A 27,966-nucleotide genomic window follows, 5' to 3' on the forward strand; every position below is an offset into this window, starting at 1 on the left:
TAGACTTGTTATTTCCCTAAACTGAGTTTAAAATATCTTGGTGTAGCTTCTTTTGGGGTTATGATGCCAGTCCTTTACAAACATCTGTCTCATCCTCTTCCAACTCTCTGTTTCCAGCCTTCACTTTGTTCCAGTTGGTAGCGGTGGGCTCAGCCAGTTCGTCTTCGTAGCAGCTTTTAACTGTCAGCGCTCGCCTGACTCTACTGGCCAACCCAACCACCTGATTCACGTCAGCGGAGTCAGCCCGTCATCCACCCCAGACCCCAACCACCGCACCTACAACAGCAGGGCAACACAACGCCAAAGAACGAGAAGTACATCCCCAGGGAGTTCAAGTGGGCTGGTTCTTTTTAGTTATTGTTTATTAACCAGACAGAGACATGCAAATTTAATGTGTTAAATGTTTTAGGTCTCCAGACGCTGAACAAGACAAATCTCCACGTGAACGATGAGACGTGCAACCACTTCTCCTCCCCGCATGCCCTCCAGCAACATGTGCACCTCCACCTACTACCTCTACTACCCACAGCCTGAGCAGTACGACTTCCCTTCCACCCAGACTCCCCCTGCAGACCTACATGCACAGCTGAGAGGCGACGGGCGCAGCAGTCACCCAAACACCCCGTGAAGTGTTCCCATTAAGTGAAACACCAAAATCATTTTGGTCCGATCTGTTAAAAGGCTCAGTTCACCACATTACAACACACTTAGCTTTCGTGATATCTTGCCTGTAGATAGTTTTATTTGCCCGATGTGAGAGTCGCAGTTTTATTTCAGGTGCTACCGAACGAAAAAACAACGAGCCAACAAGCAAACAGTTTAACACACGCACTGTTTCTTCAGTAATAAGTCCGCTCCTCTACGGCCATGCAAAGAAACCAGGGTGAAGACCGTTAGCACTGGCATGTGAAGAATCGCAGGCGGGCTTGCATGCCCCCCCCTCTGGAGATTGTGTGTGCACCACACACAGCCAGTATACAAACCTCGTACACGTTACTGTGATCTTGTACTTTTTGAATTTGGATTGTCACTGCGGAGAAAATGTGGGTTGACGTCACTGGCTCCTGGGTTCAAATCCACACATGAGTTCGACAACGGACTGCGACTGGGAAATGGAAAGATGCTGGCAGTGACTCAAAGCTCGAGGTAGCTTGGAGTTTTCATTCCTCGAAAGGCGTCTTTAGTTCGAGGCAGAGAAGAATGACTGAGCTGGCAGGTTTCTTTAGATTTGTGCGAACTGAACGCAAAAAAATGTGTTCAGTTCTAATAAAGTGATTAAAAAACACACTCAAAACATAAACAACTGTGTACTACAGTGTATATACTTTTGCGCAATATATTTTATTTACTCTTGCTATTTTGATATTTCATTATGTATGGTTTGTTCTTTATATTCTTATTCTCAGCTTGGGATAAATAAAGTCTATCTATCTATCTATCTATCTATCTATCTATCTATCTATCTATCTATCTATCTATCTAGCTATCTATCTATCTATCTATCTATCTATCTATCTAGTTATTGTTTATATCACTTACTTTTGTAATATTGTTTATATTATGGTCACTACTCGTGCAATAATATTATTATTTGTATCATGGTCACTTTCTTTGCAATACTCTTTTCATATATCATGCCACTTTTATCCTCAGTACTTGTCTGTTTTGAAGGTTGATTGTTTTTCGTGTTTATTGTAGGTTAGAGATATTTCTGTCTGTTTATTGTGTTTTTTTGCCTTTTCTACTTGTTTCTAATTCTGTAGTGTAGCTACACTTTCCTCTGCTGCTGTAACAAGTACATTTCCCCGTGGTGGCATGAATAAAGTTTATCTAATCGACACATAATGGGATCCACATCATGTTTACCTTTAGTGAAATATTCAAACCCAAGATAATTTTGTTTTGCTGTCTCACATTTCCATCAAACAAATAAACTCTTTACACTTATTTTATTCCCACGTGATTGATGTGATTAAAATAACTTGTGCAGCTTGACCCTGGCTGCAGAGGTCAGCCGGTAGGTGGCAGTAAAGCTTTGTTTTTTAGTGAAATCAGCGGGTTTGCAGGTCGGACAGGCACAAAGCTGCAGCAGACTTGGCTCCAGAAGATTGGACTGATCGTGCTTTTTACCCGAGAACAAGTCGAGTATCCGAGATGTTTGTCTTTTTTTGTGTTGCATGTTCGTCTTAGTGTCTTGTCCCTGCATTATTTGCACCACAGGCTCTCTGTTTCTGAGATTTATTCAGTTTTTTTCATGGTGAAATTGTTAATAATTTATTTTGCAGCACACACACACATAATAAAACTATTAAAATATCATGCATGCTCACCTTTTTCCACTCTTGTTCTAACAGAGATATACTTATGCATTTAGTCCACTGTGGCTCCTGACAGCACCCCTACTGGTCTGAACTAAACCTGTAACTTGGTGCACATGCAGAGCCGCAGAGTCCAGAGCAGACCTCAGGATAAGCGGACTGTCGTGGATGTGTGCACCCACCCAGCTCTGTCTCTGAAAGCTGCAGCAGGAAACCCCGTGATGGGTCACAAGTGAGAGGTAAGCTCTGATTCTTTTAGTTAGATTTTCACTTTTTACACCAAACTCCATTTGAAAAATTAAGTTTTTTGTTGCTGTGCTTTCGGAAAATCACATTTGAACTTAAAGCATGCAGGAAACTTCAAGTCTGGGTCCAACCTCTGATTCGGCGACCACAAATCAAGCAGTAGTAAAAAAAATATATATTTCTGCAAAACAAATCCTGCTCGGATGCAAGCTGCAGAAACGCATTTTAAAGGTGACAGTCTCCAAAAATAAATGTGCTGTGAACCCTTGCAGGACTTCAAGCAGGCTGTGCAAGCATGTTTTAACCAATTTAAACTTTGTGTTTCTGTGTGTCTGATGCACAGCAGTCTTTATTCTCTGACCAAGCCCTTACTGGTTCAAGTGGGGATAACCTGCACTTAGTTGCATGCTCTGGTACTACAGTGAATTCCATCATTTGTTAAAGTTTTCTAATTAAAAATGCCAAAAAAGAACATAAAAAATTAGTTTTTAATGGTATATGTTTATAAGCTGATAAACAAACAAACTTTAGTAGATAAACTGTATGCACAGGCTGCCTGTTTATACTGATTTATTCCTCATTTCTATGATAATGTGAGAATACAATAGCCGTTTCTGATGAAGTAAATAAAATTCAGATCAACATTCTCACTCCTCATCACCAAAATGTGTCCTGATGGGCTCTAACCTGTCAGCTCATACAGACAAGAGAAGAATAGGTCGAGCGACAGAACTACTGGAGCCGAAACCATCTTGTCACACTTTCAGCACAGACTTCATTTGACAGACTGAAAATAGCTCATTCGTGATGTATTTAAACCTTTTAATTTGAAATTCGAAATAAAAACAGACAATTAAAATATCAGATCAAGTAATCTCCCAAAAGGAGTCATGAATGAAATATCAGGTGTCGGCTGTGTATTGATCATTTATGGTCAAAGACATGACTGTAGGCTGCAGTAGATTTATTATTTTCACTTTTTAAACATCAGCTCCAAATCTGCCTCAGAGCTGAATGGAAACTACACCGACACACACACACGCAGACTTACTGCTGCTAATATATAACCCCCTAAATGGAAGTGGCGTTAAATCATTAAACTGCCTGGCTGAATGTGTTACCCACAGACCTCCACAGTTTCACATGAGGTCAAGCCGAAGTGGAAAAGGAGAGGAAGATGGATGAGGGGAGAGAGCGAGTTTAGTGGCGAGGAGGCTGATGGACAGGCGGGCGGGCGTGTTAAGGTTTTCTCCACTAACACAGCCCAGAATTCAGACTGTGTTTGAGTTGACCTTTGTTTGTTCGGGGGGGGGAAACTTTCTCAGAAAACTCAGTGGAAAGCCGCAGTCTTCCAGTGTACCCTGCGTGACGGCAGTCCCTGAGTGTACCCTCAGCTAGATCGGGGCATTAAACCACCGACAAGTGAGCGACAGCTTCGGTAAGGAGTTTAGAGATGCTCGCCCGAACCTTGGAATAGCTCAAAGGCTCTCTCATTTTTACATTTTCTATTTCCACACAAGCAAATAAACAAGATGTGAAGTGTAAATATGACACTAGAGGCTTCGATCTGCTCGGTGAATCTGATAACTCATCTTATCATGTGGATGCATGTGATTATTATTATTTTTTCCATCACTGGGCTGCTTGTCTAACCTCCAAACTAAAGCCGGCGTGTTTTATTGCTTCAGTAGAAAGGTAAACCTTTTTTTTTTCTTTCCAAAAACCAACACAGCCGGGCTTGTTTAAAACGGAGTGAGCTGCATGATTTGAAGTATTAAAAGTCAACATTTCTTCACAGTGGAGCGCTATGTGCCCGGACAAGGCATCCATTGACGGCCGTGCTGGTTTTTGGGGGGTTAAGAGTTGTTTGGGCCTCTTCTGCAGCTGCTCTTAGATTAATGGAAATCACTGGAGTTTAGCCATACACCTTATAAAACATGCTGCGAAATGTAACTCCTGTTCAGATTACAGCGACTAGTAAAGCCTAGGTTTTTAGGAAGATGGTTGTTTTAGTCATCCAAGTGCTGAACATAACCATAAAGACACAAACTGCACTTTAGGAGCAGATGTTGGAGGGGAAACCGATGAAACACATGTGCATTATGCACTATGACAGCAAGAAGGTTTGAAGTTGGAGTCACTGAGAAGAAGCTGGAAAAAGAAAGAAATCAACATGTTTGTAGTTAAATCTGCAGAAATCAATATGTTTGTAAGATTAAAATCTGTTGCTCGTAGTTACAAACCCACAGATGAGCAAAGTTGGTGAACTTAGCGGAGCAGAAGAGCCAGATATTTCCCTCAAAATCAGAAACTTTATGTGTTTCAGCCGCCTCTAAAAAAAAATCAGTGCCGGTTTAGTTACGAAGTTTAAAGTGGAGAAACAAGAAAACGGAGCAAACGCAGCGGTGGGTCGAGGAAGTTGATTAGCAGACTGATTCAGAGGCTGGGATGATTGCGACAAAAAAGGGGGGGCAGGCAATCAAACGTGTGCCGTGCGGATAGTACATAACAGCTACTTGATTTGGAGCCATTGTGCTCGGAGGTGGACAACAGCACAAATAATTTAGAGTTTTTCAAAAAGCTGCGGGCACTCGGAGGCAATCACAGGTGGCTGAATGCACTCTTAACAAGTCCTGATACGTTTTCCTAATCATACAAGGTGATACAGAAGTTACCATCATATTCACTTGTTTAGCTGACAGGTTGGTGGCCTTCTTTCCCTTCTTTCCCTTCTTTCTCCCTCCCCCCCTGAAGTCCACTGTTCTCTCTGCTCTCGCCATCTTTCAACCGATCCTGATTTGGCTTTTGCTCAGCACTCCCCTGTGCCGCGCCGTGCCTGTAATCTTTCAGCCTCAGCGGTGACAGGAGGGCTGTAAAAACAGAGCCGGAGGAGGTCATCCCGAAGTTTGCACAGGAACGAGCCATTCATCCTCCTATGGGGGTTTTGGTGCTCTGCTGCGGCGAGACCGAGGCTGAGAGAGATGAATGTCTCGCTCTGTAAAGGTTGGAGATGAGTCCGGGAAGTGTTATTTGTCTGTCATGCTCTGCTGGGCACACAGGAAGCTAAACGATGCTGTCGTTTTTCATTGGATATGATTTATTGGTGCCATTAATTTCTGAATGGGAGGTCACCCTTTCGCCTTCTCTGATTGGCAGACACTTGCACAGGCACGGTGTCTCTGTCAGTACAAAGACCTGTCACATTTCCTGCTTGTTGTCTGCGAATAACGTGCGTCCACACACTATTTATCCACTCTGGACTCGACGACAACGCCAAAAACAGAGAGAAACATATTCATTCTTGACTTTGGATACACATTCAGTATCTGCGATAAAGCCCAAACTAAAAGTTTCTGACATTTAATCACAGGAATATTCCTGGAGATTCTCCTCTGCTGTCAGTGTGGACGTTAAAGGCTAATCCCCCGTGTTTCCAGTGTATTAATAGAAGACAAACATTTAGATACACCCAGTGTTTTTCTTGTATTTCTGTCAGCCGTCCCTGTAATCTCCAGCGTTCGCGGATGATAAACAACTTCGGCACGCCACCAGTTGTGTTTGCACGCTAAAGCAAATATCACAAACATACCACAAACCAAAAACCTTTAGGGGGAGGATGAGGAAAAGAATGTGTTTGATTTGAAACCCAGTCGATGTGTAGAGTGGACGCAGAGGAAATGGAGTTTGTTGCTCTTCACATCGTGGATTTCATTGCATGTTGCAGGCATGTCAGGCTGACATGACCTCTGTCGTGCACCAGCTGCTTTTTAGAAACGTATTAATGCCGTTTATCTTCTTATTTATCGTTTTGTCACTGTTGGTTGAAACATTTGGACATTTTCTGCTGTGGCCATCATCATTCTGGAGACCAGACGGGGTTTCTTTGCTGAGGCAAACAAAATGTTTGTCAGAGCTAATGGCATTTTCTGTTGACTCTGCCTCCTCAGTCATTTGCACGTCGACGACAACGCAGCTGTTTCCGGCCAACGCCGAGGCTCATTTTGTGTCCGTTTTGTATGATTTTAGATGCAGAGTTTCATCTGTCTTTTATCCGTAGATTATTTCCCCGATTTATCGATCAATCATTGTGTTAATAAACATGCAAACTGACAGTGAGAATATGTGCAAGTGTATACAAGGCTTCTGTGTGAGCCTGTAAGTATGGCAGAGTCTCCAGCTTGCTAAAAGTCGTGATGCATTTACTTCCAAATCCATTTCTAGCATGTAGGGCAGTGTATATGGCACTGTGTCATATTTCCTACATTTTAAGGGCACCCTAGATTAATCATGTTTCATTTTTTTGGGAGGGGGGGGCAATTTTGCTGCGTTCTTTTCCAATCCCAGAATACTGCAGTGTGAGGCGAGGTCAGAATATTTCAAATGAAATTTAATGACGATACATCATCAGTTGTCGGCAGTTTATTAGGATTCTTACAACGCACGGAGCTTCAACGATCCGTCCCCTCAAACACGTGCAAAGCTGAGTTTTATATATTTTATATCGGTCTTCTCCTTTGTTGCTTTTGTTTCGGCACATTTTAGCTGCGTTTCTTTGCTGCCACCTGTTGATCAGTGGAGCAGCAGGGTATCTTTAAGTAGCTCCGGGTTTGATTTTGTCTGTAGAGATGTACCTGCATCCACCAGGAGGAGGAGGAGGAGGAAGCATTGTGCAATTAATCAACTACTGACTGACTGGCTTTGGCACTAATCTGGGGTATTTCTGCACCGCAGACAACATATGCATGCATTTATAGGCACTAACAACACACTATACTCCAGATATGAGGACAAAACACAACTGATCCAACCTATTTTTAACCCAAATCTCCCAAGGAAAACAACACACACACACACTCCCTCTCTATTCAGAGGGTAAAGTTTGCTCTGCACAAACAGGAATGCTCTGCTCCCCCTCTGTCTCCTCCACACACCCCTTTACCCCCCTCCACTCCCCACCGTCCTGCACACACTCTGGTCAGCGTGCCGCTGAGTGTCGGTGTGTAACAAGTTCTCCCTCTGTCCTGTTTCTCATGCCTCTTTCTCTTTCCTCTCTCTCTGACCATGTGAAGCGTCGGGATCTGTGCCACTCGACCCAAATCAGTTCAGGTGACGGTGAACAAGTGAGTTTATTTTTTCCCCGCATGTGTGTTTCTGTGTGTGTCCGTGCACCGTGTTGGCCGTTTCAGTGCGATTACTTATTCTTTTGTGTCGAAGTCGCTCACTTTTTTTTTTTTGTGTGTGTGTGTTGCTGTTTTTCTGTGTCCTCTCTCTGCCGCCTCATTTCCCCTTTTTAAAGATCGATAACGTGACCCTCGACCTCTCCTCCCTCCTCCCTCCTCATTCCCATCCTCAGCGCGTATCGCTTTGTCTCTCACGCTCACGGAGACTACGCACCGTGCACAGACGTGCGTTAACACCGAGGGCTTCAGGTGATGTGTAGTGCAGATTTTTCTTTGTTCTGTCTGAGGCAGGAGGGCTGAAAACCGGCTCGGGGACGGTGCAGGAGAGGGAAAGACAATCAATAGCCTTGAGTCTGGATTCTGAAATTATGTCTGTTGTTTATTTGTTTGGCTATTCAATAGAGAGCAAGTGGCCTTTTGTCAAGAAAGAGCCACATGTTGCACTGATTGCAACCTTCTCTGAGAAGCAACCTGGCAATTTGTATGCAAAAATTGCAGGTCTACGTGACCAATAGGACCAAAGTTGCCTTACAAATCTTTTGTTGATTATGACATCCATTACTGGGAAACAGTATCTTGGCATCACGATCATTTTCACAGATATACTCCGGTAATTAGGGCTATATTTCATGAGATCCTTCTCCTTGACAACGGCATCAATTAGCCGCAATAGATTAGTCATTAAAATAGTTAGACTGTTACCTAAGAGCTACATATCGGAGACAGTCTGGAATGATGATATTAGTCTGGCCAGCCATGCAAAAGCAGAATCAGAAGTGGAAACCGCTCCACTCTAAACTACTCATTAAACTGAGATAATAAAGTCCAAACCTGTAATTCATATTCTGCAAATAACCATTAAAATTACATGCACTTGAACACAATAGTTTGAATATTTTCAAAATTACAAGACCTAGGTCTTCCTCGGTGGATGGTGCACGGTCAAGAGACCTAACCATGGAACATGGATGTGGTTTTTGAGATGTTCAAAGATGATCTCGGACGCGGTCCATATATGTGAAGGAATGTGGGGATCAGTTATCGAGATTAGAGACGCGTGGAGTTTAATTGTATGATCCATTTCTGAGGCTGGTGGAACTGGTGGTGTAAGAAATTTAGTGACTCTCAGTCCAAACGTACGTTATCATGCATGAGTTTATCTTGTCGACTTTCCTCTCATGCAGAGAGTCAGATGGCGGACGCACTCCTGGCAAACAATTGTGTTGAATAATGTTGTTTACCGAGGAACCTGTCAATACAAAGCCTTCCCCTCCATGCCAAGGAGATTTGCAGCCTTTGCAATGTGCCTTAATTTATTGATCACGACTCGTGCCAAGGCTTAAATTATTGCTACTGTGTATTTACATTTTTGGTCAATACATCTTTTCACTCAGAATTTTGTCAGTCTGTTTTGTGATGATTGTCCACGCTGTTAATTATTCAGAACTTTAAGTCTTAATATGATTTGAAAAGGCGAGTTAGCTACAGAGACCAAAACTGTTTTCTGAAAGAGGAAACTGCAGCTTTAGTTTCACTTCACAGCTACGGAGGTTGCCGCTTGTAAAAAAAAAACACATTTCACATATTGTCACGTCAGTTTTATTTATATTTCATTCAGCGTATGACGCCCTGTATTTTCTATCTTTCGGCTCTTATTGGGGCTCTGTAAAGCAAAGGCAGAGCAACATGAGCATTTATTTAGACCCTGATGAACTCAATCAATCAAGTTTATTTATAAAGCCCTTTACAATAGCCAGATGGTACGCAAAGTGCTTTACAACAAAGCCGTAAAAACAAAACATACAACAGGTACATAGATAAATAAATACAATTAAATTCAAATACAATTAAAATTAAAAGCGCTGTAGTGTTAAAAACCTTCCAGAAATACATAAGAAGCAGTAGACAGAGTGAGCACACCTGAAGGAACGGCACTGCCCTAGTCGGAATAAAACGCCAATCTAAAAAAGTGTGTCTTAAGTTTTGATTTTAAAAAGGCTGAGGTCACTAGTGGTGCGGATGTCGGCGGGCAGTTTGTTCCACAGTCTGGGAGCAGCGACGGCAAAAGGGAACGATCGCCCCACTGTTGAAGTCTCGACCTTGGGACCTCCAGCAGAAGCTGGCCCGAAGAGCGCAGGGCTCTGCCACGATTGCGAAAAGTTAAAATCTCTGCCAAGTAGGAGGGGGCCGAGCCATTAAAGGCGTTAAAAACAAACAACAGAAGTTTAAAATCAATTCTGAAACGGACTGGGAGCCGGTGGAGTGACGCCAGCACAGGGGTGATGTGTTTGTGTTAAGTTAAGTCTAATACTTGCTACTTTTTTAGCTCTGCTTTTGGTCTCCACCAGCTCCTGAGGGAAATATCAGCTCCTCTGATCCACTTGATTCACCTGTTAGACTCAGCAGGTGATCTTCAGAGCGGTTTCCTTTAAGAGAATACAGAAGCATTTTGGTTGCACGCCCTAGTTGTGTCATTTTCCAGGAGGCAGACGAGCTCACGATCAGAGAACAGAGGGAGACAGAGAAGAGGGAGGGCAGATGGGAAGAGAGGCATCGCTGCAGCTGTGTGCCTCTTTAGGATTCCTGCTCTCTACCTCCTCTAGCCGGGGCCAAACCGGCATCATTAGGTTTGGCAAATTACCCGAACGGCCATTGTGGCGCAGCCATGGCACGTTAGTGTGTCTTTTTAACTGTGGCTAAACTCAGTCTATTCACTTGTAAAAGAGAGCGGCCATTGGCAGATAGTTGGCAGGTTGCACAGAGAGGCCATTCACCCCGGTAGGAAGGAGCTGAGAACACTGCCTCGGAAATGGTCCTCTCTGAATATTTTGATGGAGAGACTTTGGATGCCCTCTCAGTGTCCATTTGCTCCGACGAACAAATCTCCATGAAGTGACTTCATTGGTAATCAATATTACTACTCTTTATAGGCGAGGGCTGTCTCGCTTACTGTCAAGTAGCTGCCGCTGTAACGGTTTTTTGGATCTGCTCGCCGTTTTTGTGTGAGCTCCCTCGATTTGAGGAGGAATTTTGAAGTTTGCAATCGCAAATCAGTGGGTGGAGGTCAGGATAGGGCAGGCGGGGAGGGGAGGGGGTGGTGGTGGGTGGTGGGTGGCGAGGGATTCACTCTTTCTTTTTTAATGATACTTGGATGCCGTCCAAGTACAAGAGAGTTTAGACAAGGGGCTGATATACAAGGGTCAGACGCTGGACTCCCTCTTTTTATTTTTGATGCCACGGAGGAACAAATTGCGGGGGCCTTCTGAATGAGGGAATAATTACGTGTAATTAATTTCCCTGTCATATATCAGCTGAGTGAAGAGGGTTTGTCTGGATTTTAATGAAGCTCACTTAATGTGTCTCTCGGCATGCTCGTTTTTTATAGCCCGGGCAATCCCATCGGAGGCATGTGTGCATCTTTTTACAGTCAGGTCGTCCTCGTGTTGGCACCGTCACAGAGTCAGGTCCTTCCACGCCTAACTCCATCGAAATCAACCATATAAGCGGCGGATTGAAGTGATACACACCATGGGGAGGGAGGGCCCGTCCCTTTTTGGGCTCCTGAAAAGACTGAAATGTTCTACTGCTTCAGTTTGTCTGAAGACAAAGCCGAGAGTGCTTGAATGGAAAGTTCTTGAAATAAAGAAGGGGAGTCTCACACACACACTCACACACACACACACTCACACAAATACTCCAGTCGCACGTTACTTTAATCAAAGCACGCTCTAAAGTCTCAAGATTCCTTGTTATTGTGACAGGAAGGATCTATTCATGCCGTTGATTCATCGCCTCGAGCTCGATACTTGAATTGTCATGATCAGATGAGTAACAACATAAAAAAAACAACCCGGAGATAACTGCACATTTGTCTTCCGAAAGAGAAACGAGGAGTTTGGAAAAAAAAAAACCCTCTGCAGCGTGTAAACTTTGTGATGAAGTGCTGCAGGAGCACTCCTTCTCTGTCCAAACACTTGTTAATGTGTCGCACACTGAAGCAGCAGAGACTCTGCAGGCTGCAGCTACTTCTTCTTCTAAAAACTCGTGTGCATCCTCGAGGTCTAACAAGTATTTTTAAATCCTGTATTTTTATTCTCTGTCTTTGTTTGCGCATTGCACAGCAGCGCTGGAGTGTTACCACCACCTGTTGATCAGTGGAACGCCGTGACACCGTTGCATATGCACAAGACAAACAAAACAAGGAGCCGCCACTCATTGACAAATGGCTCCATAGTGCTTCCAGAGGTCTAAAACTCCACGGGGAGTCTTTAAGTGTTGCTTACTCGTTGAACCAGATCTTGTTTTTATACCTCTCTTTGGCTTTTTTGCAACCTGTGACAAGTGAAAAACACAGATTCAAAGGCGACTTTCTACCCTCACATGTGCATCGGTGTTGCAGTTTACCCACGTCACAAAGTAACGAGATATGTTTGTGTCTTTATATCTTTATATCTTTTAATAACCAACTTTTAATCTCTCTGATTTCAGTATCAGCATGCAAACATCCAGTAGTGAAGTTAAGTTGATAAACTCTGCTGTGGCATTTCATGAATGCATACAGCACCATACAGGGCTCGTGTGTTTCTAACCGAAGCAGTTGCAACAAATTAAGCGCCGGTAATAAATGTCAAAGCATATTATAAGAGGGCAGGTAAACTGTCCATATATGGGCATATGTTTTAAAGAAGAAGTCAGCAGTGAGGTGTTTTTGTTGCAGGGTTAGTTTAAATCTCAAGATGTGATGGGAAGCAGACCTTCCTCCAGGCTCCAGGACTGTTTAGGGTGTGTGCTGCAAACTTTGAGCAGACGCACCAGCATCTCAGTTCAGATACACCTGTAGTGTTTGGTTTGTCGGCACGTCTTTATGCACGGTGGTTGAAATCTTGGCAGCGTTCCTCTCCGTGTGGAGGTCACATGTTCACTCCGTGTTCCTGTGGTTTTCCTCCCGCCCAGTCCAAACACACACAGGTCACATGAATCAGAGACTCTGTGTTTCTAATCTCTTCACAGGCTGTTAAGGCTTTATGATGTTTGGTCAGCGATGAATGGATGTTCTGACACGCTCATGGCTCCAGGAAAAAACAGGCGGAAATGTTTGCTCCACGCCGGTTTCAAATCTGAAACGCCTTTTATATCAACTGTTTACACCTGGCAACAGAAAATCATTTGTCGAGCAGCAACTTTGCGAACAATTAAAAGCGATCGATGAAGCAAATGATACCAAGCATCGACTTTTTTCTTTTTTGAGGTGAAGTAAGTGAGATTGTCCAACATTAGTCTTCTGAAAAAGACCCCTCGTGGTCACTTTGGTCTCACAGAAGCACAAGCAACCTTTGACCAAACTACTAAACTAAACCAAACCTTAACCGAGGTGGCAGATCTGAATGTTCGCATCATTTTGGGTTGTCTCCACTGAGGCAGATCAAAGAGCGAGAATCTGCGTTTAGTACATTTCCAAGAGCCCCTGAAGAATCCGACTGACGTCTGCTGCTGGCCCCCCTCCTTGGCTGAAGTGAATAGACAAACCCCCAGAACACAGGGCCTCTCACTTGGCCAGCCTTTTGCACGGTGAGAGCAGCAGCGTTGCCGCGTAACAAAAGCGAAGGCCAGCGGTGGAGGCTCTGTTCCTGTCGCTTCATTAAGCAACAATGTTGGACCCAGCGGGTTGAAAAACCTCTGCACATTCAGTCCTCCTGGCGAGGAGTGGACACCGATTCACTGCCTCATTCTCCGGAGCACGACGGAGCTGCAGTGAAATCGGTGTTGAAGGAAAGTGGAAGATTTTAATATGTATAACTACTCTATCTTTCAAAACTGGGAATTTTTAGAATGAAAAGTGCGCTCTGGATTTCTGCAGACTACTTTCAAAGCTTCACAACTCACCTGCCTTCAAACAGCACAAAAGAAAAACAGGACTCATGCTGGCTTGACTTGTACTAGAAGCAGCTTAATGTTGCATTGTCTCGCAGCAGAGATGCAGTGGGATTTTAAAGCCTCAGTCCCAACTGACGCTCACTTAAACCCACAAAAGGCCTGTACACAACTGTTTTTCACACACGCAGCGCTACTCTGCAAGACCTGTCAACAAGCTTTGACGTGGAAGATCCCCTTTAAGCTCGAAACTTGAGATTCCTTGCACAGATTTCACACATTTCTCATATTTACAGCGTTTCCACCTGCAAATTCCAGCATCAGTTCAGAAAGCGGCATCATCTCTGAAAGTCACTTCGGTTTGCACGCACGCTGCAGAGACACAGCTGAGATTGGGCGTGCCATCCTCCGCTGTCTCATACTAAAAATAAACGTGCAGCTGTAAAATGTTGCAGCTGTAGCGGGGGGGTAAAAAAAAAAGTTGGCATAACCTCTTTGACCTGGATGTCCGTGTGTTAGCAGGCACACAGTGGTGAGAAAAGAGCAGCATTTGTCAGACGTGTTGGTCTCACTGTTGGAGTCATTTGGCATCGCTGAAGGAGCCTCTTAGATCGCTGTCTCAGCTCGTCACTGCTGCTCCTTCGACGGTCGTGATTCAGAAAGTACAAGTGAGTGAAATGCCGCAGAGCCGCTGCACACGTAGCCTCGTCTTTCAGCAGATTTGCTGCACGTAAACAGACTTTGATGTTGACACAAAGACCCTTCATGCGGCTCCCAGCTCAGAGTTCACACCCCCCCTGTTTGGCTCTGGATCCAGGCTCATCTTTGAATGGGCCTCCTCAGTCATAAAGATCTCTGTTGATGCCACCCTCGGCTCGAGAGCTGGCATTAGAGAGATTGGCGGCTCGGGGCCTTTTGAGGTGAATTAGCCATGACCGAGTCCCGCTGACAACTGAGGGGCTGGACACCCCGAGCAGACAGTTGCAAATGGACCGCTGGGTCGGAGAGAGACCGGCAGAACTAATTTAGATGGATGGACAGGCAGACATGCAGCAGGGAGGGATGTGCATGTGTGGAGTACTGTTTAATGCAGATGGATTTTCAAAGTCTAGAAATGAATATATTACCTATACAGCCACCAGAGGCAATGCAGAAACGCTTTGTCACGAAACTAATTTATGTCTTCGTGAACTTCGAGGGAAACGTCCGTCTGCGGTGTTTGATCACTGCTTAAATTTACCGACGTCTCCTCTCTGATCCTCAGCTGTTTCCCAAGGACCTGATAGAAGACTGGATGTGGCTGTAACTATGGTTACGTCAGGGTGGAGGGCGTGGGCGCTCTTCCTCTACGGCCTCGTGCTGGTCCTCTGCTCATCTGTGTGTCTGTCCCAGCAGCCTCACGTCACACCAGCAGACTGTAGTAGAAAGGAGCATCCTGTTGTCTCCTACCAAGGTGAGTGCGTCGAGACCAGCTATCAAACCATCCATCCATCCAGGCTTAATGACGAGCTTAATCGTGTTAGATTGAACATTTAGCAGACCCAAAGTGCAAACAGCATCCATGGACCATCAGTTTATTGGTAAGAGGAGATTTTATAGAGACGGTTGCAGGGCCGGTGGTGGCACAAGTCCAAAAAACAGGACCGGAGACGACACAGCTGGTGGATGGCGGAGAGATTTCCCGACGCACGGGGGAGACGGAGGTTAATAAGGGCACAAGAATAGAGAGTTGGCTGTAATGTTTGTTACCAACGAGGGAGAGACTGAGCTGAGCTTGGCGCCCGTCCGGGATGGGGAACAGGTGGTGAGGTGATCGGGCAGGTGACCACGCCCGGCGACACACACACACACAGCTCAGAGAGAGACAGACAGAAACACATTGCCTTGATAACTCACTGTAACACACACTTCACTCTTGTTTGGTGGAGTTGAACCAAACATCACATGGGATCCTTCCCCTTTGGACAAATTAGAATTTTCTCCAGTCACTGACAAATGTTCAAAGCTCAAAAGAATATAAAAAAATAAATAAAAACAAAATGCTAGACGTCTGTGTTAGTCATTTATTTAGCTGCTCATTCATCCGTTGGCAGACCCTCTCACTCTAATTCATATTAGTTCTGCCCCCGCAACTTTTTAAAACTAAATCTACATCCTTGGACTGAAAGCCTTGGAGCGAGTCACTTTTATTCAGGCATCAGGCTTGAAAGGCTCATGAGAGGTTGTGGACGTGTCAGGCTGTCGGATCAGGTGATTCAGTGGAGAGAAATGTGACAGTAAATCAGTAGAAACACTGCAGGCTTAACTGAGGCTGCAGCTGGAGCCAGGTACCGTTTGGTAGGAGAAGGATTCCCACGCAAACAGTGGACTTTAATAATCTCTCCCTCTCTGCTGCTGCTGCTGCTGCTTTATATTATAACCACACTTTTTGCTCCCACGTGTCTCCTCATCCTCTTGTTCTTCCTCTGTCCAGCGTTAAGGCCGTGGGTGTCAGAGTTCTCCCATCCAGGAGTGAAGGATTTCTCCCAGCTCGCCCTGGACCTGAGCAGAAACCAGCTCGTTGTGGGAGCAAGGTGACAAATAAGCAATGTGACAGTGTCGTGAAAGGAACGTTGTGTTTAATAAGGTGTAATCAGAACATCATAATAAAGTTTCTGCTGCTTTAATGCAAAATATCTCTTTTATAGGAACTTCATCTTCAGACTGAGTTTGAGCAACGCCTCGCTCATACAGGTCTGTCATGTCATAGTAAATGTTACTATTCCTTTAACTTTCCGATTTACATGAATCATCATTTAGTTGTAAACAAACCAAAATATTTTGTCTTTTTTTTCCCGTTGCGCAGGCGACTGAATGGTCGCCCGATGAAGACACGAAGCGCTCGTGTCAGAGCAAGGGCAAGTCTGAGGTAGTGTGCTCCGTGTCACACGATACTCTCTTCAACTGAAATCAAATAAAATTCACGTTTTATTAAACGTTTGTTTGTGTCCCCGCAGGAGGAGTGTCAGAACTACATCCGAGTTTTGTTGATAAGTGGCACGACGCTCTTCACGTGCGGCACCAACGCTTTCACCCCCGTCTGCATAACCAGGCAGGTTGGTACAACAGGTCGAGTCTTTTTTCAGAATGAAAGCAGGGTCAGAAAATGGTTAAAAACAGAAATTAGATCAGATCCAAGGGTCATATTTCTATATAAAACAGAGAAAAGCATCAAATCCTCACATATGAGGTCAATTGTGCAACATTTAATTGGTTAATCTCTTGATTATGATCCTGAAATTTGTTAAAAATGTCTCTCTTTGTCTCTGAACTCCACTTCCTGTCAGGTCGGTAACGTCAGTCGGGTGCTGGACACGGTGAACGGTGTCGCCCGCTGTCCCTACGACCCGCGCCACAACTCCACCGCCATGGTGACAGAGAGGGGCGAGTTGTACGCCGCCACCGTGATCGACTTCTCCGGGCGCGACCCCGTCATCTACAGAAGCCTGGGCAACATGCCGCCACTGCGCACCGCCCAGTACAACTCCAAATGGCTCAACGGTAAAAACACATTTAGTCTTTTTTTCTGTCATCCTCGTGTGTCTGCGGAGTTCATACCCTTCGTGTCTTTTCTCCCCTCAGAGCCTCATTTCGTCTCCGTGTACGAGATCGGCCGCTTCGCCTACTTCTTCCTGAGAGAAACCGCGGTGGAGAACGACTGTGGGAAGATGGTGTTCTCCCGCGTGGCGCGGGTCTGCAAGAACGACATGGGCGGACGCTTTCTCCTGGAGGACACGTGGACCACCTTCATGAAGGCGCGACTCAACTGCTCACGCTCGGGAGAAATCCCCTTTTACTACAACGAGCTGCAGAGCACCTTTTACTTACCGGAGCAGGATCTGATCTACGGTATCTTCACCACCAATGTGTGAGTAATGTTCAAGAAGATATCTTTGATGTAGCGTCACGGCTCAAGGGCTCCAACAAAAGACAGTTTATATTATAGATTTATTATTAATCTTTTATTTATTTTGTCTGTTGACAGCTGAGATTATTCAGCTATTCTCTTTCTTTCCCTCTTCCTGATTGCATCCTCCAGGAACAGCATATCAGCTTCTGCCGTCTGTGCCTTCAACCTGAGCTCCATCACCCAGGCCTTCAACGGACCTTTCCGCTACCAGGAGAATCCCCGCACCGCCTGGCTCTCCACCCCGAACCCCATACCCAATTTTCAGGTAACGCATGGCACATTTTGAAGAGCTCCTTTCTCTCTCACGGCACGGTTTCAATAGACGTGAGAGACGTCGCTCCAGCGCTTGTAAAGAAGTTTTTGAAAGACTGATTTTGTTTTGGTGTGCTTTAAAAACACATGTTGAAAAGAAGGTCTTCATGCCTGACATTACTCTCTCCTTCCCGCCTGCTGCAGTGTGGCACGCTGGAGGAAGGAGGCCCCGGGGAGAACCTGACAGAGCGCAGCCTCCAGGACGCCCAGCGGCTCTTCCTCATGAACGACGTGGTGCAGCCGGTCACCGTCAACCCTCTGCTCACGCAGGACAACCTGCGCTTCTCCAAGATGGTGGTGGACATCGTGCAGGGCCGAGACACCCTCTATCACGTCATGTACATCGGCACAGGTGAGCGAGAGCTCGGGGGCGGACTACCGGCTCGTTTATGACCGTCAGAGTATGCAACTTTTCTCCTTTTATTTATCTTGTCCAATCAGAATACGGCACCATCCTCAAGGCTCTCTCCACAACCAATAAAAGCCTTCAAGGCTGCTACCTGGAGGAGCTCAGGATCCTCCCCGAACGGCACATTGGACCAATCAGGAGCCTGCGGATCCTCCACAGTGACAGATCTTTGTTCGTCGGGCTCAATGACAGACTGGTGAAGATCCCGTTAGAGCGCTGCTCCAGCTATCCGACCGAACGGTACGATCCAAAAAGACCCTCAAAGAAAAATAAGGGCTTGTTTTCTGATTGATTAGAAGGACGTCGCCATTCATTAACAGTTGCAGTTTAGATGTGGGAGCTCATTTGGTGGCTGCTGCTGCTGCTGCTTGGCCGTGAGTGTGCACATTTTTTTACTAACTCATCTTGAAAAAGATTTACGAACTACTGCCATTAAAGAGACAAACACGTGCGGGTGGCCAAGTCTGAAAGGCCCGGCAATAAATGCTGACAAAGATGATTATGTTAAGAGCCTTTTTTTCAACCCTGTAAACAAACTGCAACTGTCGGTCCATATTTTGGCAAGAGTCAGAGCGGGCGTTTAATGTTTAATGAGTGTTGATGCACTACTACAATGAGTTACAGCCGTTTCTCCATTAGGGGGAAAAAAACAGATAGAAAACATAAACTTAACTTCAAACAATCTGCTGACTGATTGAACGTCTGCGTCTCATAATAGTCACTGCATGGAGGCTCGGGACCCGTACTGTGGCTGGGATCTCAAACAGAAGCGCTGCACCACCATCGAGGAGAGCTCGAACATGAACCAGTGGACCCAAAACATCACGGAGTGCCCAGTAAGACACACACACACACACATCTTATAATCTCCCAATTCAAGGCTGCAGATTTACACATTTAGGCAAATGTGACTTATCCGTGTGCGTTTGGCGTGGACTTAAATCCTCTCTGGAGGTGAGGAACCTGACACAGGATGGTGGTTTCGGTCCCTGGGCTCCGTGGCAACCTTGCAACCACGATGACGGCGAGGGCTCCGTCAGCAGCTGCGCGTGTCGCTCCCGCTCGTGCGACGGACCCGTGGCCCGATGCGGCGGCGTCCAATGTAAGGGCTCGACTATCCAGGTGGCAAACTGTTCCAGGTAAAACTATCTCACCCTCTTTGGATAAATTGTTTTACCATTAGCTATTTTATCATAGCAGAGCCAGTTTGGCCTCATAAATCTGGAAATAGTTCAGTACTCCTTCATCATTAAAGTACCCAATTAAAAGAGAAAAGAAGTGATTGCATAAACAGACCTACAGTGCATAATGTGTGGAGTAATTGTGAAACTTTACTAACTAGTTGATAACTGGAGCTGGAAACAAGCTTGAGAGAGCTGCAAGTGTAACTTAAATCCGCCTCCTGTTCCTCAGGAACGGCGGCTGGACTCCCTGGTCCTCGTGGGGCCAGTGCAGCAGCAGTTGCGGTATTGGTTTCGAAGTGCGGCAGCGGTCCTGCAACAACCCCTCGCCTCGACACGGCGGTCGAATCTGCGTCGGCCAGGGACGAGAGGAGAGGTGAGACCGCTTCCTGCACCAGGAGGTAGAAATGTCGCCAATCCAGACGTCATTACTGCACAGTAGACTAAGAACGACCGTGTGTTTTCAGGCTGTGCAACGAGAAAAAGCCCTGTCCTCTGCCGGTGTTGTGGACAGCGTGGGAACCCTGGGCGCACTGCAGCGCTGAATGCGGAGGCGGCGTCCACTCCAGGACCAGAAGTTGTGAGAACGGCAACAGCTGTCCTGGATGTTCAACGGTAGCGTCGAGCTTGTATATTAATAATAAAATGAGGTTGAGATGTTTCACACACTGTAAAGTTGACATTTATTGCCGTGGTGTGGTGCAGCGCAGAGAGGTGGAGTCGTAGCTGCTGTGTGTGTGAAAGCATCATTGTGCGTCTCCGGCTGCCCCACAGCCACCAGAAGAGTTTAAATAATCCCATTAAACACAGTAATTAGCTGCATAATAAAGTCCCTCCAGAAAGAGCTGTAATATTTGTGTTGTTGCAGCGTGTCACTGCAAGCTGTTCATAATGAATCACCGCAGTAAATCACTCAAGTTTAGTCCAACAAAGTCTCCTGCGTCTTTGTTTTCTCCAGGAATACAAGGCCTGTAACTTAGAGGCCTGCCCCGAGGTGCGCCGCAACACCCCCTGGACTCCCTGGATGCCGGTCAACGTCAGTCACGACGGGTCAAGGCAAGAGCAGAGGTTCAGGTACACCTGTCGGGCGCTGCTCCCCGACCCCCAGCAGCTCCAGATGGGCAAGAAGAAGCTGGAGACTCGGTTCTGCCCCAATGACGGGTCTGGAGCCTGCCAGACAGACTGTGAGTGGACAGGGATAGAGCGGCGAAGTTTATTTTTAGATTTAGAGAGTCCGGTCTACTGTACTGTATCTGTGAAACCTGCTGTATCTGATTGGGCTTTTACAAAGTGTTGCTGAGGGCAGAGCTCCCAGATTGCAGCACTAAACACAGCTGGTCTATTCAAACCGTACGTAGACATCAATCAAGCAGAACCATCACGGTACGTCCTCTTCCTCCACTCCTTCAAAGACACGCAGGCTTCATGGAATAAAGGAAAAACATGTTTATTTACCCCCCAGAATAGGTAACGCTGACAAGTTTAAAATGAAGTTTTATTGTTTTGCTTCTGTAGCTCTTCAGTCCTCCAGAAAAAGAGATTTCTTCTTGAAAGCCTCAGGAAGCGCTTCTCATTCATATGTAAATAATTTGGGATTGTGTGTGTGTGGGGCGGGTGTATGGGGGAGAACTACTTCATTTTTTATGTGCCCCACATTACACCTCACTAATTAATGTTTTATAACAGGGTGTCAGTCTGCTGAGATTGGAAATAAAAAGATAAAACCATGTGTTTTTTGTTTGAACTCGATTGAGATTGTGAATTTCAGTTTCTGGTGGGTTTTTTTCTGTTTATTTTCAGCTCTGGTCGAAGACCTGGTGAAGACCAGCGGACGAACTCTGTCCCAGCCCCAAGGTGTGCGCTGGGGATCGTGGGAAACGTGGTCCAGCTGTTCCCAGCAGTGCTCCAGAGGCTTCCGAACCCGGAAACGTAGCTGCTCGACGGCAGAGGGCAGGACCAATCCGAGCGCCTGTGTCGGATCCCCAGTGGAGTATCAAGACTGTAACAATCAACCCTGTCCAGGTAACGAGGAGGTTTTTCCGGCTTATCCTGTGGCAGAACATGTACATTACAACAATAAAGTTTATTTGATGTGTTGTAGTGAGCGGAGCCTGGTCTTGCTGGTCCTCCTGGTCCCAGTGCTCAGCCAGCTGCGGGGGCGGACACTACCAACGGACTCGGACGTGCACTAATCCACCCCCTGCTGCCGGAGGAGACATCTGTATAGGCCTGCACACTGAAGAGGCGCTCTGTAGTACACACGCCTGTCAAGGTACCTGTGGAAAGCTTTTATACTAATTTTAGATGCATTCATATTAAAAGTAAGGCCTCAGATTGAGCTCTAGGATGTTTAATTATGTCGTTATGTAGCAGAATGTGTTGACGTCTTTGATACCAGAGACACCAAAGATTTTATACTTTTTCATTCTGGGTGTTTTAATTAATTTTCTTTCTTCTTCTTTCACCCTGGTCATCTTTGTTCTGCTGTTTTCACTTTGTAAAGTACTTTGTCTCTTTGTTTCCAAAGTGCAGTACAAGTTTGTTGTCATCTATCATACTTGTTACATCATAAATACACTCCATGGATTCACACTGCGTCCCCTAGATTAAATAATGTTGTTTTTATGGGCACTGATGGGAAATCTCCTCCACACAGCAAAGGGCGAATCAATATTTGGGTCGAGGAGGCGATTCATGTCGTTGTTGGAGCCAATCCCGGCGTACATAAACTCAAATTTTCCACAACGTTTGACCACCAACATGGACGGATGCTGCCTGTGTTTCAGCTTTATCCCCTCGGTCTCTTAAATCAAAGAAGAGACACGGAAAGCAAATCGCTGTAATTAACTTCTCGTCTGTTTTACCCTTTTTGTTCGGGCAAACAAAGTAACCCCAGCAGGCACACAAGGAGACTGAACTGTGTCTGACTGTTGACTGATGATGACCATTGCATCGTAGCCAACACTTTCTAAACCTGCACACTTGGTGACCCGCCGCACAGTTTTTTTTTCCGGGACTTCTAGTAGCTGCTTGATTTGTTGCTTGACTGAACAAGATATCTCGCTACAAGAAGCTACTTGTTGCCTTTTTGGGGCAGCCGATGCACAAAATCATGAGCTACTTTTATAAGGAAGGTTCAGGACAGCGAACATGAATTAGGTCTGGTTACATAATTCAATTCTAGTTAAATACCTATTTAATATTTCAAAGTTTGGGGTTTCTTTTTTCAGATTTAAAGGTCTGGTGTGTAAGATTTCACAGCAGTAAAGGAATATAATATTCATTAGTATGTTTTCATTAGTGTATAATCACCTGAAAATAAGAATTGTGTTTTTTGTTCTTTGCAATCTGCAACTTCACCATTAGGTGCCACAAAATCCTACACACTGGACCTTTAATATCGATTAGCAGCAATTATGCTGACTCTGCATCTACACCACAGGAAATAAAACAAAAATATAGGCTTTAAATATGAAAATAGTTTCTATCAGGACGTCATATTTATGGAAACTTTAGTAAGAAAACCTTTTTTTGTTCCTCACTTGCCTCTCTGGGCTTCAGTACTCAGCTAAGACATTTCTTATAACCTATTTGTTTATTTTACAGTTTTTAAAAGCAGGTTGGGCACTGAATTAGTTTGTGTCATCCAAGATCTGCATGAAAAGTCAAATAAAATCAGCTTCCTGGACGTTTTTCACGACTGTAAACTCCCTAGACAGAGAGGACTGTTCGCCTTGTGTCCTTGTATTTTCCAGTCTCAACCTCTCACTCCTCCTGTCCTCTCTTGTCTTTGCTCGTCAGGTTGGGGCGAATGGACAGACTGGGGTGACTGCGATGAAGACGGCCTGCAGCATCGCACTCGTCACTGTAGCGAAGAGCAGGAGGCTGAGGCAAACCTCTGCCAGGGCAACATCACCCAGTCGAGGCCATGCCAGCCTCATGAGGTGCCGGGTAGGCACATGCTTTCATTAGTAAATAGCTGGAACCAGTTCGCCGCATATAGTCCGTTTCTGCAGACTGTTGCTGATGTAAGCCGGGGAAATCCAGTTGGAGTCATACAGAAGTTTAATCAGATGCTGTAAATGCTGACTCAGTCACTCTGCGTTTAAAAAGATGAATTAATGGAGACGTCAGCGCTCTGCCTACCTCGAGGACAGCGACGTCTTTGAGAGAATATAACGGCTCTCGTCATTTTTGTTATTTGATCTAAGCTCGAGTGATTCACTGTGTTGATGACTTGTTTCTGTCTCCAGTTATTTTACCCGGACAGGAGGACCAGAGCTGTGGAAGTAAGTCAAACTCTCCATTCACTCTGCCCAAATTATTATACTTTGCTCCCAGCCCACGCACACTTCCCGTATACGTGCACTCCTCAGTTCCCAGCAGAGCCAGTCCGCGTCACCTCCAGGATACAAAGTTTTTGGTAACTTAGGTTTCATGGTGGCCTATTGACCCCCTGCTTGTGGCTTTTCCTCCATGTGGCATGGGACTGGGCAAAATATATGGTGATTTAATGAAGTTAGATAGCAGCCAGACTCCTGGTATGACTGAGGTTCCTCCTTGTTAGCCTCCTGCCAGCTGGACCTCACTGTGTCCTTCCTTGACTTTGGTCCAAGTCTTGGTATTTACTGGCCAGGCTGCAGTGATATGTGGAGTTATTATACGTGGTTCCTTAATAATCGTCTTGATCCCTGGAAGTTTGACGTCTCTGAAGATCGCTTACCGAGAAATCGTCTCCACAGGATGAATTGGAGTGTTTCCACTTCATCTAATCATTAAATTACCTGATGTAATTAACTAATGTTTTGAGCCACCCTGAAGTTTTTTTTGCTGATTTTAGACTTGTTATTTCCCTAAACTGAGTTTAAAATAATCTGTGTAGCTTCTTTGGGGTTATGCCAGTCTTTACAAACATCTGTCTGATCCTCTTCCAACCTCTGTTTCCAGCCTTCACTTTGTTCCAGTTGGTAGCTGTGGGCTCAGCCAGTTTCTTCGTAGCAGCTTTACTGTCAGCGCTCGCTTACTCCTACTGCCACCACCTGAATCGACCGTCAGCGGAGTCAGCCGTCATCCACCCCAGCACGCCCAACCACCTCACCTACAACAAGCAGGGCAACACCACGCCAAAGAACGAGAAGTACATCCCCATGGAGTTCAAGGTGGGGCTGGTTCTTTTATTTATTTTTATTAACCAGACAGAGACATGCAAATTTGAGTTGTGTTAAATGTTTATGTCTCCAGACGCTGAACAAGAACAATCTCCACGTGAACGATGAGACGTGCAACCACTTCTCCTCCCCGCTGCCCTCCAGCAACATGTTCACCGCCACCTACTACCCCACCAGCCTGAGCAAGTACGACTTCCACCCAGACTCCCCCTGCAGGACCTACATGCACAGCTGAGAGGCGACGGGCCAGCCGTCACCCAAACACCACCGTGAAGTGTTTCCCAGTTTAAGTGAACACCAAAATCATTTGGTAGATCTGTTAAAGGCTCAGTTCACCCACATTACACCACACTTAGCTTTCGTGATATCTTGCCATGTAGATAGTTTTATTTGCCCGGATGTGAGACGTCTCAGTTTTATTTAAGGTGCTACCAGAAACTAAAAAACAACGAGCAACATGCAAACAGTTTAACACAGGCACTGTTTCTTCAGTAATAAGTCGCTCCAGCTACGGCATGCAAAGACACTCATGGTGAAGAGCCTTTAGCACTGGCATGTGAAGAATCGCAGGCGTCTGCATGCCCACCCCCTCTGGAGACTTGTGTGTGCACCACACACAGCCAATTATACAAACCGTACACGTTACTGTGATCTTGTACTTTTTGAATTTGGATTTGTCACTGCGGAGAAAATGTTTGTTGCCGTCACTGGCATCCTGTTTCAAATCCACACACTGAGTCGACACGGACTGCAGACTGTGAATGAGAACGATGCTGCAGTGACTCAAAGCTCGAGTATCTTGGAGTTTCATTCCTCGAAATGCTTCTTTAGTTCGAGGCAGAGAAGAAGTGACTGAGCTGCGTGTACTCAGGTCAACCGCAATCCTTGTTTGAAATTCTGGGAAGCACCTGTGACCACATCAACCGACGCTAGAGGCATGCAGCAGCCTTTACCTCCCCGAGGAGGATCTCCATGTGTTCGTTTGTTCTCTACAGCGCCGGTGTCCCCCCCTAGCTCTTACTTCACCCAGCCCGAGGTGCTTCGTTTGTGGTGTGTGAAAGCCGGGTAGGACCCAGAGCTCCAGGGCTTCAACTAGACTTCACTCGTTGTACGTGCCTGGATTTCAACTGGACCTGAGAAGAGTCTCATCCACTGGTTTATTGTCTGTTTTCAGCAGGTGAGTTTAAAAGACTGACACCTGATGGACACAGACTTCTGGCTTATTTGCTTTAATTATCACGTTTAAACAGAAAACAACACTGAAGAGGACACGCCTCACTACGTACCGCACATTGTTCATTCGTTTGTATCTCTGACCTGCTGTCAGTCACACTGCTGTTTTTTCTGGATGTTCAATGCATTATCGTTCCAAAATCACCAAATATAGTGCCATGACGAGAATTGTTTATTTCAGAGGATCTCAGCAGAACATGAACACACCACAGGCTTTTCAAACTGCAGCGCCATGACACAAAAAAGGGACTCGACCGTTTGAATAACTGTGATGGATCAACCCAAGCAGGTTTGAAGTTTTTTTTTATTGTAGTGTGCTGAAAAGAAATGGAAAACACAAACATTTGTATATAGAAAATGTTCTGCAGCGATGTATTAAGTTATAACTTTGATAAAACACGCTAAACTGTTGTTCCAATTTAGGAAAACACGACTACAACTATTTTTTTTTCTCTGAACACGAGTAATAGTGAGCAAATTTGGAGAATTCGGCTTTTTACACTCGTCCTCTAGTTTCCTCTGAGTCCACAAACATGCCAGTTAGACAAACTAAATCATTTTCCCTCGACGTGAATGTGATACGAGTCAGTCTGTCTATATGTGTTGTGTATGAGGTATGGTTGCTTGTTATACATGCTCACCATGATATACAATGCATACATACAGAATATCTTCACAAATTTATATAAATATATATATATTTAATTAGTTAATTATTTAAAATTTCCCTTGTTATTAGAAACTTTGGCTCGTCTGTCGATAAGCGATAAGACTAAAAGACTTGGAAGTGTACCAGGAAGAAATAATTCCTGGAAATTTTCTTTATTTAATTACAGCAATGTAAAATAAAGCATTTCACAAGAGTTGCTGCTAAAAAAAAAAAGCCCAAAGCAGTCGTCCATAAACGCCACTAAGTGTCAGATTTGCTCACTTTCCCTTCATCAATCACAAAATGAAGAAATCTACACATGTGGCTTTAAATACCGTTGAAAGTTTCCACTCACATTCCAGGACAGTGTTGTTCATATTTAAGTTCCTCTGTGCTGTAAAAATGTATCTTGTGTGTTTCTAAGTTGTAAATACCAAGAGTTGAATTCAGGTGTTTGTCACCGTTCGCAGTGTTATGTAGCATGAAACAAACAGCTCTGATAATGTGTTCTCCTCCGGGGTGCTTGCGTACAAGTGACTGCATGCACTAACACTCTTATACAGGTTTGTGTTAACTGTACGGATATGTTTGTGTATCGGCTGTGACAGGAAAGGCTGAAAAAAAAAAATCATTCCACGCGGGATGTCTTCACAGTTTGCCAATGTATCCCTACACGGACTTTGTTTTGACACTTTGATTGATGTGAATTTGACTTAACACTGCCTTTTTTGGACACTGTGAACTTTTGGTACTCTCTATTTTTGTATAATAATAATAAATCAGTTTTGGTGCCAATATTTTTGGTTTCTCAACATGCTTTTTTAAAAAAAAAACAGCTTTTGATACATATTTCAGTATTTCTAATTTAAAAAAAAAAAAATAGCTGTGACATCTAGTGGTGAAATTGCACATTGCAACTGACCGAATACCCCTCACCTCACCCTCAAGCATGACGTTTGGTTTGTTCCTTCTGGGCTGCTGTAGAAACATGATATATATAAAGCTCATTCTAAGGTAACATAAACATAATTTACTTTTTTCAGCTGATTAGACACTAATGAAAACACAGTTATGCATATTATATTTCTGTCAATAGAAACAGAAGAAACCTGAAGTTATTCACTTTCTTTCTTTTCAGCATTCTGCCTAAGAAAATAATTTCTTGGGCTACTTTGCTTTGATGTGGGCTGTTTGTCAAAGACAAAATATTTTAAATCTGTTGCTCTTCTTCTTTCTCTCTTAAAAAATGGGAAAGTTTCCCCATTCAGCAGAGTAAATAAGAAAGTTAAATGTTCCTGTCAAAAAAGTCTTTCTTTGAATCCATAAATTATATTCTGAGGTTTGATCCGCTGACACGATCAGACGGGTTCATTGTCAGTTCTTTGCCGCGAGGCTTTTTGTCCAGTTGGAAGTAGTTCAAGGTAGATTTATTTTATTTAAAGTGGTTTGT

The 27,966-nt window shown here is 44.8% G+C and overlaps 1 protein-coding gene across 5 annotated transcripts; it reads left to right on the forward strand.

The window, feature by feature from the left end:
* Positions 1–1,920: 1,920 nt before the first annotated feature.
* On the forward strand, positions 1,921–27,305 carry LOC104931467 (semaphorin-5B). 5 transcript variants are annotated; one of them, XR_003464255.1, is made up of 24 exons: positions 1,921–2,140; positions 2,441–2,557; positions 14,880–15,068; positions 16,089–16,188; positions 16,303–16,348; positions 16,461–16,523; positions 16,612–16,710; positions 16,942–17,155; positions 17,237–17,522; positions 17,694–17,829; positions 18,021–18,228; positions 18,318–18,525; positions 19,004–19,121; positions 19,240–19,424; positions 19,699–19,842; positions 19,934–20,081; positions 20,425–20,650; positions 21,267–21,488; positions 21,568–21,738; positions 23,268–23,417; positions 23,720–23,755; positions 24,414–24,625; positions 24,708–25,811; positions 26,049–27,305. XR_003464255.1 is itself a non-coding variant. In XM_019271880.2 (24 exons), exons 4-24 carry the CDS (start codon positions 14,924–14,926, stop codon positions 24,867–24,869), a joined length of 3,279 nt encoding a protein of 1,092 aa, XP_019127425.2. In that variant the 5' UTR covers positions 1,921–2,140; positions 2,441–2,557; positions 7,634–7,684; positions 14,880–14,923; the 3' UTR covers positions 24,870–27,305. The 5 variants fall into 5 exon arrangements, 4 of the variants coding, with proteins under 4 accessions (XP_019127425.2, XP_027147376.1, XP_027147375.1 ...); XM_019271880.2 differs by adding an exon at positions 7,634–7,684 and having other exon boundaries at positions 24,708–27,305; XM_027291575.1 differs by having other exon boundaries at positions 2,375–2,557; positions 24,708–27,305.
* Positions 27,306–27,966: the final 661 nt, after the last annotated feature.

This window comes from Larimichthys crocea, chromosome XIX (genome assembly GCF_000972845.2).
Source record: "Larimichthys crocea isolate SSNF chromosome XIX, L_crocea_2.0, whole genome shotgun sequence".
Lineage (NCBI taxonomy): Eukaryota > Metazoa > Chordata > Actinopteri > Sciaenidae > Larimichthys > Larimichthys crocea.

Bases quoted from the DNA above. Each gene is read 5' to 3' on its own strand.
- LOC104931467 (XM_027291575.1), top strand. From the start codon at position 14,924: ATGGTTACGTCAGGGTGGAGGGCGTGGGCGCTCTTCCTCTACGGCCTC. The intron at 16,711-16,941 runs GTTGGTACAACA...ACTTCCTGTCAG, and splicing joins CCGTCTGCATAACCAGGCAG to GTCGGTAACGTCAGTCGGGT. The intron at 23,756-24,413 runs GTAAGTCAAACT...CTCTGTTTCCAG, and splicing joins GGAGGACCAGAGCTGTGGAA to CCTTCACTTTGTTCCAGTTG.